Source organism: Amblyraja radiata, chromosome 4 (genome assembly GCF_010909765.2).
Source record: "Amblyraja radiata isolate CabotCenter1 chromosome 4, sAmbRad1.1.pri, whole genome shotgun sequence".
NCBI classification, from domain to species: domain Eukaryota; kingdom Metazoa; phylum Chordata; class Chondrichthyes; order Rajiformes; family Rajidae; genus Amblyraja; species Amblyraja radiata.
The window spans coordinates 8434063-8449360 of record NC_045959.1 but is presented as its reverse complement, the minus strand read 5'-3'; the positions used below and the strand labels follow the sequence as shown (position 1 = coordinate 8449360).

The following is a 15298-nucleotide window of genomic DNA, read 5'->3' as shown; positions in this document are numbered from 1 at the left end:
AAAAGGAATAGATAGGGTAAATGCACAGTCTTTATCCAGAGTAGCCAAATCAAGAACCAGAGAATGTAGGTTTAGGGTGAGGGGGATGGAGGGGGGGTGGAAATATTTAATAGGGAGATTTACCTTGATGGGCAACTTTTTTTTTTACCAAGGCAGGTATATGGAAAGAGATGCCGAAGGAGTTATTTGAGTCTTGCGTGCAGTTTTGGTCCCCTAATTTAAGGAAGGACATTATTGCTATTGAGTGCAGTGTAGGTTTAAAAGGTTACTTCCCAGGATGGCGGGACTGTCATATGATGAGAGAATGGAGCGGCTGGGCTTGTATACTCTGGAGTTTAGAAGGATGAGAGGGTATCTTATTGAAACATATAAGATTATTAAGGCTTTGGATACGCTAGAGGCAGAAAACATGTTGGGGTATCCAGAACCAAGGGCAAGGTTTAAGAATAAGGGGTAAGCTATTTAGATCGGAGATGAGGAAACACTTTTTCACATTGAGTTGTGAGTCTGTGGAATTCTCTGCCTCAGAGGGCAATGGAGGCCAGTTCTCTGGATACTTTCAAGAGAGAGCTAGATAGGGGTCTTAAAGATAGCGGAGTCAGGAGATATGGGGAGAAGGCAGGAACGGGATACTGATTGGGGATGATCAGCCATGATCACATAGATTGACGGTGCTGGCTCGAAGGGCCGAATGGCATACTCCTGCACATATTGTCTATTGATTGTGTTTATGTATAGTATTATCTGATCAGATAACATGCAAGACAAAACTTTTCACAGTACATCATCTGCACGTAACAAATAAACCTGATCCTATCTGATAGCCTTGGGTGGATTAGCGTGCTTAACCTATTTGTACCAAACGCATTAATTACATCTTATTTCCTGTACCTGTTTAGCCAGGAGCTCCAAGACTGAGCGTAGGTAGTTCGCATCTGTACCATCCTTTTGAGTTATCAAGATTTTGGTTAGGAAAGTCACAACATCAGCTAAAAGTTTCTCATCTTCAACGCAGGCTGGAAGAACTTGTAAAAACCTGGAACATAGTTAATAGCAAGTGTGTGACATTTCAAACTAGGCGACTTCATAGAATATAGCAAAAATGTAATTTCAATACACACGATTTGGTATTATTTTTTAAATGCCAGCTTTTGTTCAAAGTAAATTAAGGGACTAAAATGAATCAAAAGCACAAAAATAATGAAATTCCAATCCTCCAGACCTTTCTATACTGTCAATGTACCATGTGGTTATTCTGTTGTATATTTCACCAACACCTGAAAAAAGAGATGTAGCGAACATATCTACAGAATATTTCAAAGGTGTGCAAGATCTGTAGCATTGTGATATTGGATCATTTTAATTACTCTGATATTGACTTAATGATATTAATGTAGAGAGCAAAGAAGTGTGCATATTAGGGCGAGTTTATGGTGCTGGAGAGAATAATCACTGAACATTTGAGAAGTGATCTTGAATCATACAAGTTTATATTGAAAATGGATGTAAGCAAGAAATATCCTAAATAGACCCAAAATGGAAAAGGGCGAACTTCAGCGGAATTAGAAAAAAAAAATGGCTAAGATAAAAGTGGAACCAAATGTTGATAGATAAACCAGTAAGTATTTATTGAACAGATGTTCCAGAACAGCAAGACACAATCCTACCCAAGGGGAAAGGCAAGAGAATCAAAGCCAAAACTCCTGGGATGACAAAGGAGATTTAAAAAATGAAAGAAAAGCATGAAACACTTTAAGTTGACAAATTATATTGAGAGAAGTTAAAAAAAAAACAAAGAATGAGAGGATGCAAAGAGAGGATGCAAAGAATGAGAGGATACAACATGAAGAAGTTCCCAAAAGGGGTGAGGCTGTTGAGAGATTTAACATAACCACGACTCCTTAAAGAAATAGTTGGAATAGTGAATGAGTATATGCATCGTTACCAATTAAGAAGCTGGCAAAACTCAACATGGAGAGACGAGAAATAACAGCTGGTGTTAATGTGATGATAAAAGATAGGTGGGCACTGGTTACGAGTAAATAATTCATCATTTCCATCACCAGGTTAGCTAAAGAAAGTGAATTTGAGATTTCATGGAGCTTGATATAATGTTCGAATCTTCCCTGGTGATGACAGTGAGCTCGGAAAAGAAACACCCTTGTTAAAAAGGAAATACAAGGATAAACCAAGCAACTCAACTGCCATTTTGTCAGTTTAACTTCAGAGGATGAATTTGCTTTGAAAAAGAATAATCAGGGAAAATATTAACAGGCATTTTAATAGTTTGAGTTTAGTTTAGTTTACAGATACAGCGAGGAAACATGTCCTTCGGCCACCGAGTTGCACCAACCATTAACGCTATCCTACATACACTAGGGACAATTTACACTTATACCAAGTCAATTAACCTACAACCTGGTACATCTTTGGAGTATGGGAGGAAACCCATGCGGTCACGGGGAGAAAGTACAAACTCCGTACAGATAGCACCCGTAGTCTGGATCGAATCCAGGTCTCCAGCAATACAAAAACTCTAAGGCAGCAACTCTACAGCTGCGCCATCGTGTTGGCAATTTGTGTTGGATTAACTTTGTTTCATTTACTAATGAGGTGAAAGAGAAAGCACCTGAAAGGTTTGCATGTGTTGATTGTCAGGAGGATTTTGACAATGTCCTTCTAAAAATGAGTCAATAACATTGAGGCATAGATACATGGACAATAGATGCAGGAGTAGGCCATTCGGCCCTTCGAGCCAGCACCGCCATTCAATGTGATCATGGCTGATCATCCAATCAGTATTCCATTCCTGCCTTCTCCCCATACCCTTGACTCTGCTAGCCCTAAGAGCTCAATCTAACTATCTTTTGAATGCATCGAGTCAATCGGCCTCCACTGCCTTCTGAGGCCTTCTTTCCACAAATTCACAACTCTCTGGGTGAAAAAGTGTTTCCTCAGCTCAGTTCTAAATGGCCTATCCCTTATTTTTAAACTATGGCCCCTGGTTCTGGACTCCCCCAACATCGGGAACATGTTTCCAGCATCTAGCGTATCCAATCCCTTAATAATTTTACATGTTTCTATAAGATTCCCTCTCATCCTTCTAAATTCCAGTTAATGCAAGCCCAGTCACTCCATTCTTTCATCACATGACAGTCCCACTATCCCATGAATTAATCTCGTGAACCTACGCTGCATTCCCACAATAGCAATAATGTCCTTCCTCAAAGTAGGAGAACAAAACTGCACACAATACTCCAGGTGTGGTCTCACCAGGGCCCTATACAACTGCAGAAGGACCTCTTTGCTCCTATACTCAACTCCTCTTGTTATGAAGGCCAACATGCCATTAGCTTTCTTCACTGCCTGTTGTACCTGCATGCTTACTTTCAGTGACTGATGTACAAAGACACCCAGGTCTTGTTGTACTTCCCCTTTTCCTAACCTGATACCATTCAGATAATAATCTGCCTTCCTGTTCTTGCCACCGAAGTGGATAACCTCACATTTATCCACATTATACTGCATCTGCCATGCATCTGCCCACACACCCAACCTGTCCAAGTCACTCTGCATCCTCATAGCATCCTCTTCACAGTTCACACTGCCGCCCAGCTTTGTTTCATCTGCAAATTTGCTAATGTTACTTTTAATTGCTTCATCTAAATCATTAATGTATATTGTAAATAGGTGCGGGACCCCACTAGTCATTGCGGCCATTCTGAAAAGGACCCGTTAATCCCTACTCTTTGTTTCCTGTCTGCCAACCAACATGTCTCCTGCTGCACCAGAGGACCTAACACCCTCGACCACTGCTACACCACCATCAAGAATGCCTATCGCTCTATCCCTCGCCCTCACTTCGGTAAATCCGACCATACCGCGGTGCTGCTTCTTCCTGCCTACAGGCAGCAATTGAAGAGCGCACCCCCAGAAGTGAGGACAGTACAGAGCTGGTCGGGGGGGGGGGGGGGGGGGGGGGGGGCAGAGGAACAACTCCAGAACTGTTTGGAGTCTGTAGACTGGGCAATGTTCAAGGACTCGGCAACGGACTTGAACGAATACGCCACAGTCGTTAGAGACTTCGTAAAGAAATGTGTGGAGGACTGCATCCCTACAAAAACCTTCCGAGTGTTTCCCAATCAGAAACCTTGGATGAACTTTGAGATCCGCACTCTTCTGAAATCCAGGCACAGGGCATTCACTTCCAATGATACAGTGGCCTACATGAAGTCCAGATACGACCTTGGTAGGCCATCAAAAAGGCCAAAAGGGACTTCTGCTCCAAACTGGAGGATGAGACAGATGTTCGGCAGCTGTGGCAGGGCCTGAATGTAATCACCTCCTACAAGGCGAAACCAGGAGGCAGCTCGAATGTCGGCGAAACATCACTCCCTGACGAGCTCAATGCGTTTTACGCACGCTTTGATAGGGAGAATACTGATGTGCCTTCCCGATCCCCCATTCGCTGTGATGGCATTTCAGTCTCAGTCTCAGAGGCCGACGTCAGGAAATCCTTCAGAGGGGTGAACCCCCGAAAAGCACCTGGACCTGATGGTATACCCGGTCGTGTTCTAAAAACCTGTGCGGACCAACTGGCTGGAATTTTTACGGACATTTTCAACCTCTCACTTCTGAGGTCTGAGGTCCCCACCTGCTTTAAAAGGGCATCAATTATACCGGTGCCCAAGAAGAGTAAGGTGACGTGCCTCAATGACTATCGACCAGTGGCATTAACGCCGGTGGTGATGAAGTGCTTTGAGAGGTTGATCATGGAGCAAATCAACTCTTACCTCGACAAAAACCTGGACCCACTGCAGTTCGCTTACCGCCACAACAGATCAACGGTGGATGCGACCTCGCTGGCCCTCCACTCCGCACTGGACCACTTGGACAACAAAAACTCATATGTCAGGCTGTTATTCATCGATTACAGCTCGGCATTTAACACAATCATCCCCTCCAAGCTGGTTACCAAACTCGCAGAACTGGGTCTCTGCGCATCCCTCTGCAATTGGATCCTCGACTTCCTCATTCACAGACCACAGTCTGTTCGTATTGGTGGAAATGTGTCAGCCTCGATAACAATCAGCATGGGAGCACCTCAAGGCTGCGTGCTCAACCCCCTGCTGTACTCACTCTATACTCATGACTGCGTAGCCAGTCACAGTGCGAACTCCATCATCAAGTTCGCTGACGACACCACTGTTGTGGGGCATATCACTGATGCGGATGAGTCAGAGTATAGAAGAGAGATCGAGCAACTGTCCATATGGTGCCAGCGCAATAACCTGGCCCTCAACACCAACAAAACCAAGGAATTGATTGTGTACTTTGGAAGGAGTAGGAGGGGGACCCACAGCCGCATTTAAATCAACGAGTCGATGGTCGAAAGGGTCAAGAGCTTCAAATTCCTGGGCGTGCACATCTCTGAAAATCTTTCCTGGTCTGAGAACACTAATGCAATTATCAAAAAAGCTCATCAGCGCCACTACTTCCTGAGAAGATTACGGAGAGTCGGTTTGTCAAGGAAGACTCTCTCTAACTTCTACAGGTGCACAATAGAGCACATGCTGACCGGTTGCATCGTGGCTTGGTTCGGCAATTTGAGCGCCCTGGAGAGGAAAAGACTACAAAAAGTAGTAAACACTGCCCAGTCCATCATCGGCTCTGACCTTCCTTCCATCGAGGGGTTTATCGCAGTCGCTGCCTCAAAAAGGCTGGCAGTATTATCAAAGACCCACACCATCCTGGCCACACACTCATCTCCCTGCTACCTTCAGGTAGAAGGTACAGGAGCCTGAAGACTGCAACAACCAGGTTCAGGAATAGCTACTTCCCCACAGCCATCAGGCTATTAAACCTGTTCGGATAAAACTCTGATTATTAATAACCCATTTCTGTTATTTGCATTTTATCAGTTTATTTATTCATGTGTGTATATATTTATATCATGGTATATGGACACACTTATCTGTTTTGTAGTAAATGCCTACTATGTTCTGTGTGCTGAAGCAAAGCAAGAATTTCATTGTTCTATACAGGGACACATGACAATAAACTCACTTGAACTTGATTTTCTATCCATGTCAATAGCATACCCCCAATATCATGTGCTCCAATTTTGCCCACTAATCTCCTATGTGCGACCTTATCAAAGGCTTTCTGAAAGTCCAGGTACACTATATCCACTGGCTCTTCCTTGTCCATTTTGTTACATCCTCAAAAAATTCCAGAAGATTTGTCAAGCATGATTTCCCCTTCGTAAATCCACGCTGATTTGGACCGATCCTGTCACAGCTATGCAAATGCACTGCTATTACATCTTTGATAATCGACTCCAGCATCTTTCCCACCACTGACGTTAGGTTAACTGGTCTATAATTCCCTGGTTTCTCTCTCCATCCTTTCTTGAAAAGTGGGATAACATTAGCTGCCCTCCAATCCACAGGAATGGATCCAGAATCTATAGAAAATTGGAAAATTATCACCAATGTGTCCACGATTTCTAGAGCCACCTCCTTAAGTACCCTGGGATACAGACCATCATGCCCTGGGTATTAATCAGCCTTCAGTCCCATCAGTGTACCTAACACCATTTCCTGCCTAATGTGAATTTCCTTCAGTTCCTCCATCACCCTAGGTCATCTGTCCCCTTGTACTTCTGGGAGATTGTTTGTGTCTTCCTTAGTGAAGACACAACCAAAGTACCTGTTCAACTCGTCTGCCATTTCCTTGTTCCCCATAATAAATTCACCTCTTTCTGTCTTCAAGGAACCCACATTTGTCATAACTAATTTTTTCCACTTCACATACCTAAAGAAGCTTTTACTATCGTTCTTTATATTCTTGGCTAGCTTACCTTCGTACTTCATCTTTCCGCCCCATATTGCCTTTTTAGTTACCTTCTGTTGATCTTTAAAAGTTTCCCAATCCTCTGGCTTCCCGCTCATCTTTGCTGTTATACGTCTTCTCTTTTATTTTTATACTGTCCTTGACTTCCCTTGTCAGCCACGGTCGCCTCTTATTCCCCTTAGAATCTTTCTTACTATTTGGAATGAAATGATCCAGCATCTTCTGGATTCTCCCCACAAATAACTGCCATTGCTGTTCCACCATCATCCCTGCTTGGGTCCCTTTCCAGTCATAGAAACATAGAAAATAGGTGCAGGAGTAGGCTATTCGGCCCATTCGAGCCTGCACCGCCATTCAATATGATCATGGCTGATCATCCAACTCAGTATCCCGTACCTGCCTTCTCTCCATACCCCCTGATCCCTTTAGCCACAAGGGCCACATCTAACTCCCTCTTAAATATAGCCAATGAACTGGCCTCAACTACCTTCTGTGGCAGAGAGTTCCAGAGATTCACCACTCTCTGCGTGAAAAATGTTTTTCTCATCTCGGCTCTAAAGGATTTCCCCTCTATCCTTAAGCTGTGACCCCTTGTCCTGGACTTCCCCAACATCGGGAACAATCTTCCTGCATCTAGCCTGTCCAATCCATTAAGAATGTTGTAAGTTTCTATAAGATCCCCCCTCAATCTCCTAAATTCTAGCGAGTACAATCCGAGTCTATCCAGTCTTTCTTCATAAGAAAGCCCTGACATCCCAGGAATCAGTCTGGTGAACCTTCTCTGCACTCCCTCTATGGCAATAATGTCCTTCCTCAGATTTGGAGACCAAAACTGTACGCAATACTCCAGGTGTGGTCTCACCAAGACCCTGTACAACTGCAGCAGAACCTCCCTGCTCCTATACTCAAATCCTTTTGCTATGAATGCCAACATACCATTCGCTTTCTTTACTGCCTGCTGCACCTGCATGCCTACTTTCAATGACTGGTGTACCATGACACCCAGGTCTCGTTGCATCTCCCCTTTTCCTAATCGGCCACCATTTAGATAATAGTCAGCTTTCCTGTTTTTGCCACCAAAGTGGATAACCTCACATTTATCCACATTATACTGCATCTGCCATGCATTTGCCCACTCACCCAGCCTATCCAAGTCACCTTGCAGCCTCCTAGCATCCTCCTCACAGCTAACACTGCCCCCCAGCTTCATGTCATCCGCAAACTTGGAGATGTTGCATTCAATTCCCTCGTCCAAATCATTAATATATATTGTAAATAGCTGGGTCCCAGCACTGAGCCTTGCGGTACCCCACTAGTCACTGCCTGCCATTGTGAAAAGGACCCGTTTACTCCTACTCTTTGCTTCCTGTTTGCCAGCCAGTTCTCTATCCACATCAATACTGAACCCCAATACCGTGTGTTTTAAGTTTGTATACTAATCTCTTATGTGGGACCTTGTCAACAGTCAACTTTGGCCAGCTCCTCTCTCATGCCTCCGTAATCCCCTCTATTCAACTGCAATACTGACATTTCCGATTTTACCTTCTCCCTCTCAAATTGCAGATTAAAACTTATCATATTATGGTCACTACCTTCTAATGGTTCCTTTACCCTGAGTTCCCTTATCAAATCAGGTTCATTACACAACACTAAATCCAGAACTGCCTTCCCCCTGGTAGGCTCCAGTACAAGCTGCTCTAAGAATCCATCTCGGAAGCACTCCACAAACTCCCTTTCTTGGGGTCCAGTACCAAGCTGATTTTCCCAGTCTACCTGCATGTTAAAATCTCCCATAATCACTGTAGCATTACCTTTGTTACATGCTAATTTTAACTCCTCATACAACTTGCACCCTGTCTCCAGGCTACTGTTTGGGGGCCTGTAGATAACTCCCATTAGGATCCTTTTACCTGTAAAATTTCTCAGTTCAATCAACAATGACTCCACATCTTCTTATTCTATGTTACCCCTCGCAAGGAACTGAATTTCATTCCTTACCAACAGAACCACCCCACCCCCTCTGCCCACCTGTCTGTCTTTTCGATAGGACGTATACCCCTGAATATTCAGTTCCCAGCTCTGACCCTCTTGCAGCCATGTCTCTGTAATCCCCACAACATCATACTTACCAATTTCTAACTGAACCTCAAGCTCATCCACTTTATTTCTTATACTCGCACAATTAAACATAACACTTCGGTATTCACCTCCCCTCTCACACTGGTTCCTATTTCACCTGACCACACAAAAAATTCCAAATGTGCTGCTCGCACACAGCTTTGAACTGCGACAAACAGGAGGATAGTAGAAGACTGCAAGAAGAGAAATATTCAGCAACATTTTCTGTTTTAGCTTCAGATTACCAGAATAAGCAATCATTTTCCTCTCCAATTACTGCAAGGAGACATGAGTAGACTGGCTGGATGGGCAGACAAGTGGCAGTGTAAATTCAACATAGAAAAGTGTGAAGTGACACACTTTGGCAGAAAGTGTCAACAGGGATAATTTCAACGATGGCATAATTCTAAAAAGGCCACAGGAAAAAGAGACTTGCTTATGTACATGCATTGATCCTTGAAATTGCAAGGAATTTTGGACAGAGAATTAGAATTCAGAGAGTGGTTAATAATGCAAAAAGATATACAATCATAAATGGAGCCATAGAGTACAATTAGTGAATTATTATTCAACACATGCAAAATGTTTGGCTACAACCCGAGCACTGCATCCAGATCAGATCACCTTCAATAATATGAAAATCGTTAAAATGATGTATTAAAGGTTTACTAAAATACTTCCAGGGATCAAAGGTTTTCAACTGCAAGGTTATAATGCACTCTCCTTGGAGAACAGTAGGATGAATAGAAATGTGTGCACACAATCATGGTGGGTTTAGATAAGTAGATGTAAGATCTCCCATTGGCAGTTGATTCAAAAGTAGGGAATACTGATTTTAAATTAGGGACAAAAGTTATAAAATGGGTTTGAGAGGATAAGCATGGTTTGCCCATGATAGTTAAAATCTGAGATGCAATGCCTCAGGGTAATGGAAATAGAAACAATGAGTGCCTGCAAAAAGAAAACGGTTTGACACTTGAGAGGGGGTTAACGAGCAGACCATGGAAAACAAACTAATGGGAACCAAGATAATGAGACTAATGGATTGGCCTATGAAGAGACTAAATGGGCCCAGTGACCTCCTCCTGAAATATAACAATTCAAATATTCTATACACATTTTGCTGTTAATTATGGAAATTAAACAGTAGTTCTTTCAGATTAGTGTATACAACAGACAACATCCCAGCTTAATTTGAAACAGGGGTTAACAAGAACAGGCAGGAAGGCAAAATTGAGGTGACAATTAGGACAATCATCATCTCACTGAATTGCAGAGCAGCTTGACAAGGTAAAGTAACCTACTCCTGCCCTTAATTAGTGTATTCATATGACAAAAAAATCATTTTGTTCAGATTGTTTCACAAAGGACATAAAGCTTGTTTCAAACAAAAAAAATACTGGAGTACGTTTCCGAACAAATGAATCAGGTTTTCAGCTTTGATTTCCTCAGAAAATGTCTAACATTCCAACAAAACCTTTTGCACAACAAAAAAACACAAAGTGTTGGTGCAACTCGGCGTGTCAGCATCATTGAAGAAAGTGGATAGGTGACATTTCGAGTCAGGACCCTTCTTCATACTGATTGTGGGGGTGGTGGGCAGGAAAGGAAGCTGGAAGGGAGTAGGGCCAGGACAAAGCTTGGCAAGTAATATGAAGATGGTATGACAAAGGCAAGAGATGAAAAGACTGAAAGTGTGAGGTAAAAGGATTGAAGAGACAACATCCAAGGATTCTAGTCCCATACTTTTAAGGAGAAATGGCAATGTTTTCCGGGGCAAATTTGCTTGCTGGATGTTAAACACATTCAACAACAACCTACCCCGCTGCATTTAAACATAATAATTGGTTTTGTACAATTGCTTCCAATAAAAAAATATATATATTTAAAAAAAAAAATAGTAATTGCAGACAGATCAAATAGTGGCACTGATCACTTTTATGATACTGTCTCGAAAATAATGGAATCATTTAAGAGAAAAATGGCAATTTTAACTGATACAAAGTACATAAATCATAAAATATGTGAAAAATAACAATTCTAAATAGTAGATATTCAACGGTTGCATTTTCAGCAATTGTCCAAACCTGCCCAATGCTGTCTGCCATTCAAGGTTGTGCAAGATAGATATGCTGCTGCTGGTTCCTTGTTTCAGTGCTAGTTTATCATTCAATAAATATAATCTCATCCTGGCAAGAGCAGAATTGACAGCACTGTGAGAATCTGCCTGGGTGATGGAAAGAAGAGAGTCCTGCAGACCACTGGCAGTATGACTTGTTTTTAGCACCACTTTGTCAACAGGAGACAGTATCATGTCCTCTGGAAATCTATATAAAAAAAACAAATCAATTTGCCAATTAAATCAGTATGTGTACAATTCAATTGTGTCGCTTCATTATTGAATCCACCGTGAAATAAAATATAGAACAGTTCGTAGAAAGTTATAACGTTAACAAACAATCCAACACAAAGTTTATTGAAGAACATTTTGGATCTGAATTTCTATTTTGATTCCTTAAACACTGCTTGATTGCCAGTTTGGGAAAACATGTGGATTATCACAGATTATCCAGTTTTACAGCTTTGAGAAGCACATTTGTCCCTGAACAATGATTTGGATTAGTGCCGAGGAAGATTAGAAAGCAGTTCTTCAAACTCTGTCAATAGGTAAGTGCTCAGAGTGGCGCCACATCAAAACACACAGACCAGAAAAGGAAATGAATAGGATGAAGCATTGACTGAGCACCCTCTTGCTAAACTGCTCATGTTTACATCCAAGAATAATTATACAGAGATCAGGTCAGAGGCTATGAATCCTGCAGTGAGTGACTTACCCCCCAACACCCTTAAGTCAGGATAGAATCTATGCCTATTTCTTTGACAAGGCCCCTTTGCCACATCATCGATGATATTTTCTCCACTTCATTTTGGAAACTTTCGTCGACCTCTCCCTCTTTTGACTTTTTTTATTTCCAACTTCCGTTGTGACATCGACCATCCTGACTTCTCCACACCCCCCCCCCCCCCCCCCCCCGGCTTACTCCAATCACACTCCTTCCGAATGCACAGCCATTCACTAACTCTATGCCAGTCCCAACATCATTATCAAACCCACTGACAATGTAAGTGCCATTGGTAGTCTAGCAGATGGATCTCTACCTTGCTGAGGCAGAGTCAGCTCTCATACACGTCCTCATACATACCTCTTGACCATAGCCTCACCAATGAACACCAGGCCGCCATCTATTGACCCATCCCAGATCTCATCATTTCCAGTAATCCCCTCTCCACAACCTCTAACCTAATAGTTCCACAACCTCCCCCACTGCCAGTGTCTATCACCTTTCCAAAATCCACAAACAGGAATGCCCTGGCAGACCTATAGTTTCCACCTGAACTTGCCCCACCGAACACGCCTCAACGTTATCTTGTCCCTCCAAGTCCAGTCTCTGCCCAGCTACATCCAGGACACATGCCAAAAACGCTATTCTTGGCCCTCACCGCATCATATTTACCTTGGACATGCACCATTTGCACTTCCATTCCTCCATCAGGAAACCTCAGGGATTAACAATGATGTGGTCATATGGATTCATAACTGGCTTACTGATAAAAGACAGAGGGTTTTGATATTCAGGCTGGAGATCAGAGGATCTGTGCTGGGACATCTGTTGTTTGTGATATATACAACTTGGATGTAAAGTAGATGAGTTGGTTAGTAAGTTTGCAGATTACACCAAGATTGCCTTGGTTGTGGACTGTAAGGAAAGCTGTTGAAGTAACCACTGTAACTTAGATCAGTTACAGAAATGGATAGAGAAATGGCAGATGCCATTTAATCTGAACAAGTGTGAGGTCCGGGAGCAAACTGCACTGGGAGGCCAGATGTAAAGGGAAATCATACAATTAACAGCAAAACCCTTGACAGCAATGATGTACAGAGGGATCTCGGGGTCCAACTCCATAACTCCCTGAATATGGCAACACAAGTAGATAGAATGGTATCGAAGGCCGAAGGTGTGCTTGCCTTCATTGGTGAGAACATGAAGTATACAACTCAGGAAATCCTAATCTGACAATAGACAATAGTTGCAGGAGTAGGCCATTTGGCCCTTCAAGCAGCATTCAATGTGATCATGGCTGATCATCCACAATCAGTACCCTGTTCCTGCCTTCTCCCCATATCCCCTGACTCTGCTATCTTTCAGAGCTCGTCTAACTCTCTCATGAAAGCATCCAGAGAACTGGCCTCCACCACCTTCTGAGGCAGAGAATTCCACAGACTTGATTAGCTTGATTAGCCTACCATCAAATGTATCAAATTCCTTACAAACATCCATGTAGAGAATATCCACCTCCCTGTCCTCATCAATCACCTTCATCACCTCCTCAAAATAATCAATCAAGTTAGTAAGACAGGACTTACCGCATACAAAATCATGCCGACTGTTCCTGATTAACCCATTCTTCCAAATCCAATCCCAAAGAATTCTCTCCACTAGCCTCCCCACTGACACGTAGCTCACCAGCCTGTAATTTGCTAGCATTTCTCCACTTCCCTTTTTCAACAAAGGAACATTAGATACTATGGCGACCTCAGAGAACTTGCCTGTGGCCAGAGAAGATGCAATGATCTTCATGACTCCCACAATCTCCTTGTTTGCCTCTCTCAATTAGATGGGATGGATCCCATCAGACCCTGGGAATTTATCCTCCTTAATACTCTTCAAGACACCCAACACTTCCCTTTTTTAATCTCAGACTCGCCTTGCATACTGTTCTCCACCCTGATTGCACTCTCCTCCAATCTTTCTCCTTTGTGAAAATAGATGCAAAATATTCATTTAGCCTCATCAGCATCACCATAATCCTTCGCATCTCCCTGCCTGCTTTGAAATTTATTTGACCTAACCTCTATCTTTCCATCACTCTTTACATCATTTTTGACCTACCACTCCGGTTCCCCCCATCTCTCTCCCCACCTCTCTCTCCACCTCCCCCCCCCCCCCCCACCACTCTCTCTTATCCCCCCCTCCCCCCCCCCCCCCCTTTGAACTCTTTGTGCCATTTGGCAGGCTTGGTGCCCAAAATTCATTCAGTAAAAAACATTTACACTGCCAAACAATTCAAATAATACAAATGCGCACTTACTCAGGTGTGGTGTCAATTGTCTGATCTATGATTTGCTCAATTCCATGATACCATGCAAGGTTCCAGGCTATTTTCAACGTGTGCGATACAGGTTTCATGGACATTGCATCCGATGTAGATGGAACCACAATACAGTAGGGGCTCACAACATGATGTACTGCCACTTTGACCATTAATTTGTACCTTTTTAAATTAATAGAACAAATCAACATAAAATCATGCAGAACAAAGCATAATAAAATTGTTTGTGTCTTCCTTGGTGAAGACAGACCAGTGTACTCATTTAACTGGTCTGCCATTTTCTTATTTCCCCATTATAAATTCACGCGATTCTGACTGTAATTATAAATTCACCTGATTCTGACTGTAACAAGAAAGAAACAGTCGTTGCCAAAGGTCATCCCCAAAATCTTTTTTAGCAGTTATTTTCTGGGCAATTGCTTTATTTTTTTATAAATCAGTCAGGATTAAATTTCTCATGTATTACTTTTTTTAGTAATATGAAATCTGCGTTGATGAACATGCTGCCAAGCCGTATTTTAATGTAGACAAAAAAATAACATTAAAATATGTCGGCAAAAACATTAAATTCAGAGAAGCTTACCTCCGAGTTACAGTAACAGGCAAGCTGAATGGAGAAGGAGCAGCAGCACTATTAGACCTGTTCAGAAAATGGCCTCATGAGCAAAGTCATCAATATTATGAAACAAATCAACACAGAAAGACATAACAGATCAGTACTTTTGATTAATAACCAATAACTTTAGACTGCACGCATGGTGACCTGCAACAGATGTATGTATCCATTATGTTGTCTATTAATTCTAGGTCACTCTTATGGGCCTGTCCCACTTAGGCGATTTTTCAGTCGCTTGAAAAACCGGCAACTGGAACGGTGACAGTCAGAGTGGAACACACACACATCGCTTCCTTCACCAGGCGGGGGACAGGGCAAGCGGGGGGAGCAAAATTCACATGATGCAAAGCCAAGATGACACACTCACCGCAATGAACAGGAAGGGTGGCACTGTAATTAAGTAGGCTAAGCACATTGTCTTTTAAAAGAGGGGGTGGGGGAGGGTGAGGGGAGTCCTTTAAAAAAGGGGGGAGAGGGGAGAGAGGGGGGAGGAGTGAAGACAACTTTTAAGAAGCCAGAGATACACGGCTGTGAAGC

At 42.7% G+C, this 15298-nt stretch overlaps 1 protein-coding gene across 1 annotated transcript in view; it reads right to left on the bottom strand.

Moving 5' to 3' along the window:
- The window catches only part of rttn (rotatin), a 235429-nt gene that overhangs the window by 113279 nt on the left and 106852 nt on the right, over nt 1–15298 (bottom strand). Inside the window, exons 23-26 of the mRNA XM_033018928.1 lie at nt 14729–14785; nt 14125–14307; nt 11061–11300; nt 892–1036 (exon numbers count right to left, since the gene is read on the bottom strand). Coding sequence (XP_032874819.1) covers nt 892–1036; nt 11061–11300; nt 14125–14307; nt 14729–14785 — 625 coding nt within the window. The remainder of the gene's footprint in view (nt 1–891; nt 1037–11060; nt 11301–14124; nt 14308–14728; nt 14786–15298) is intronic.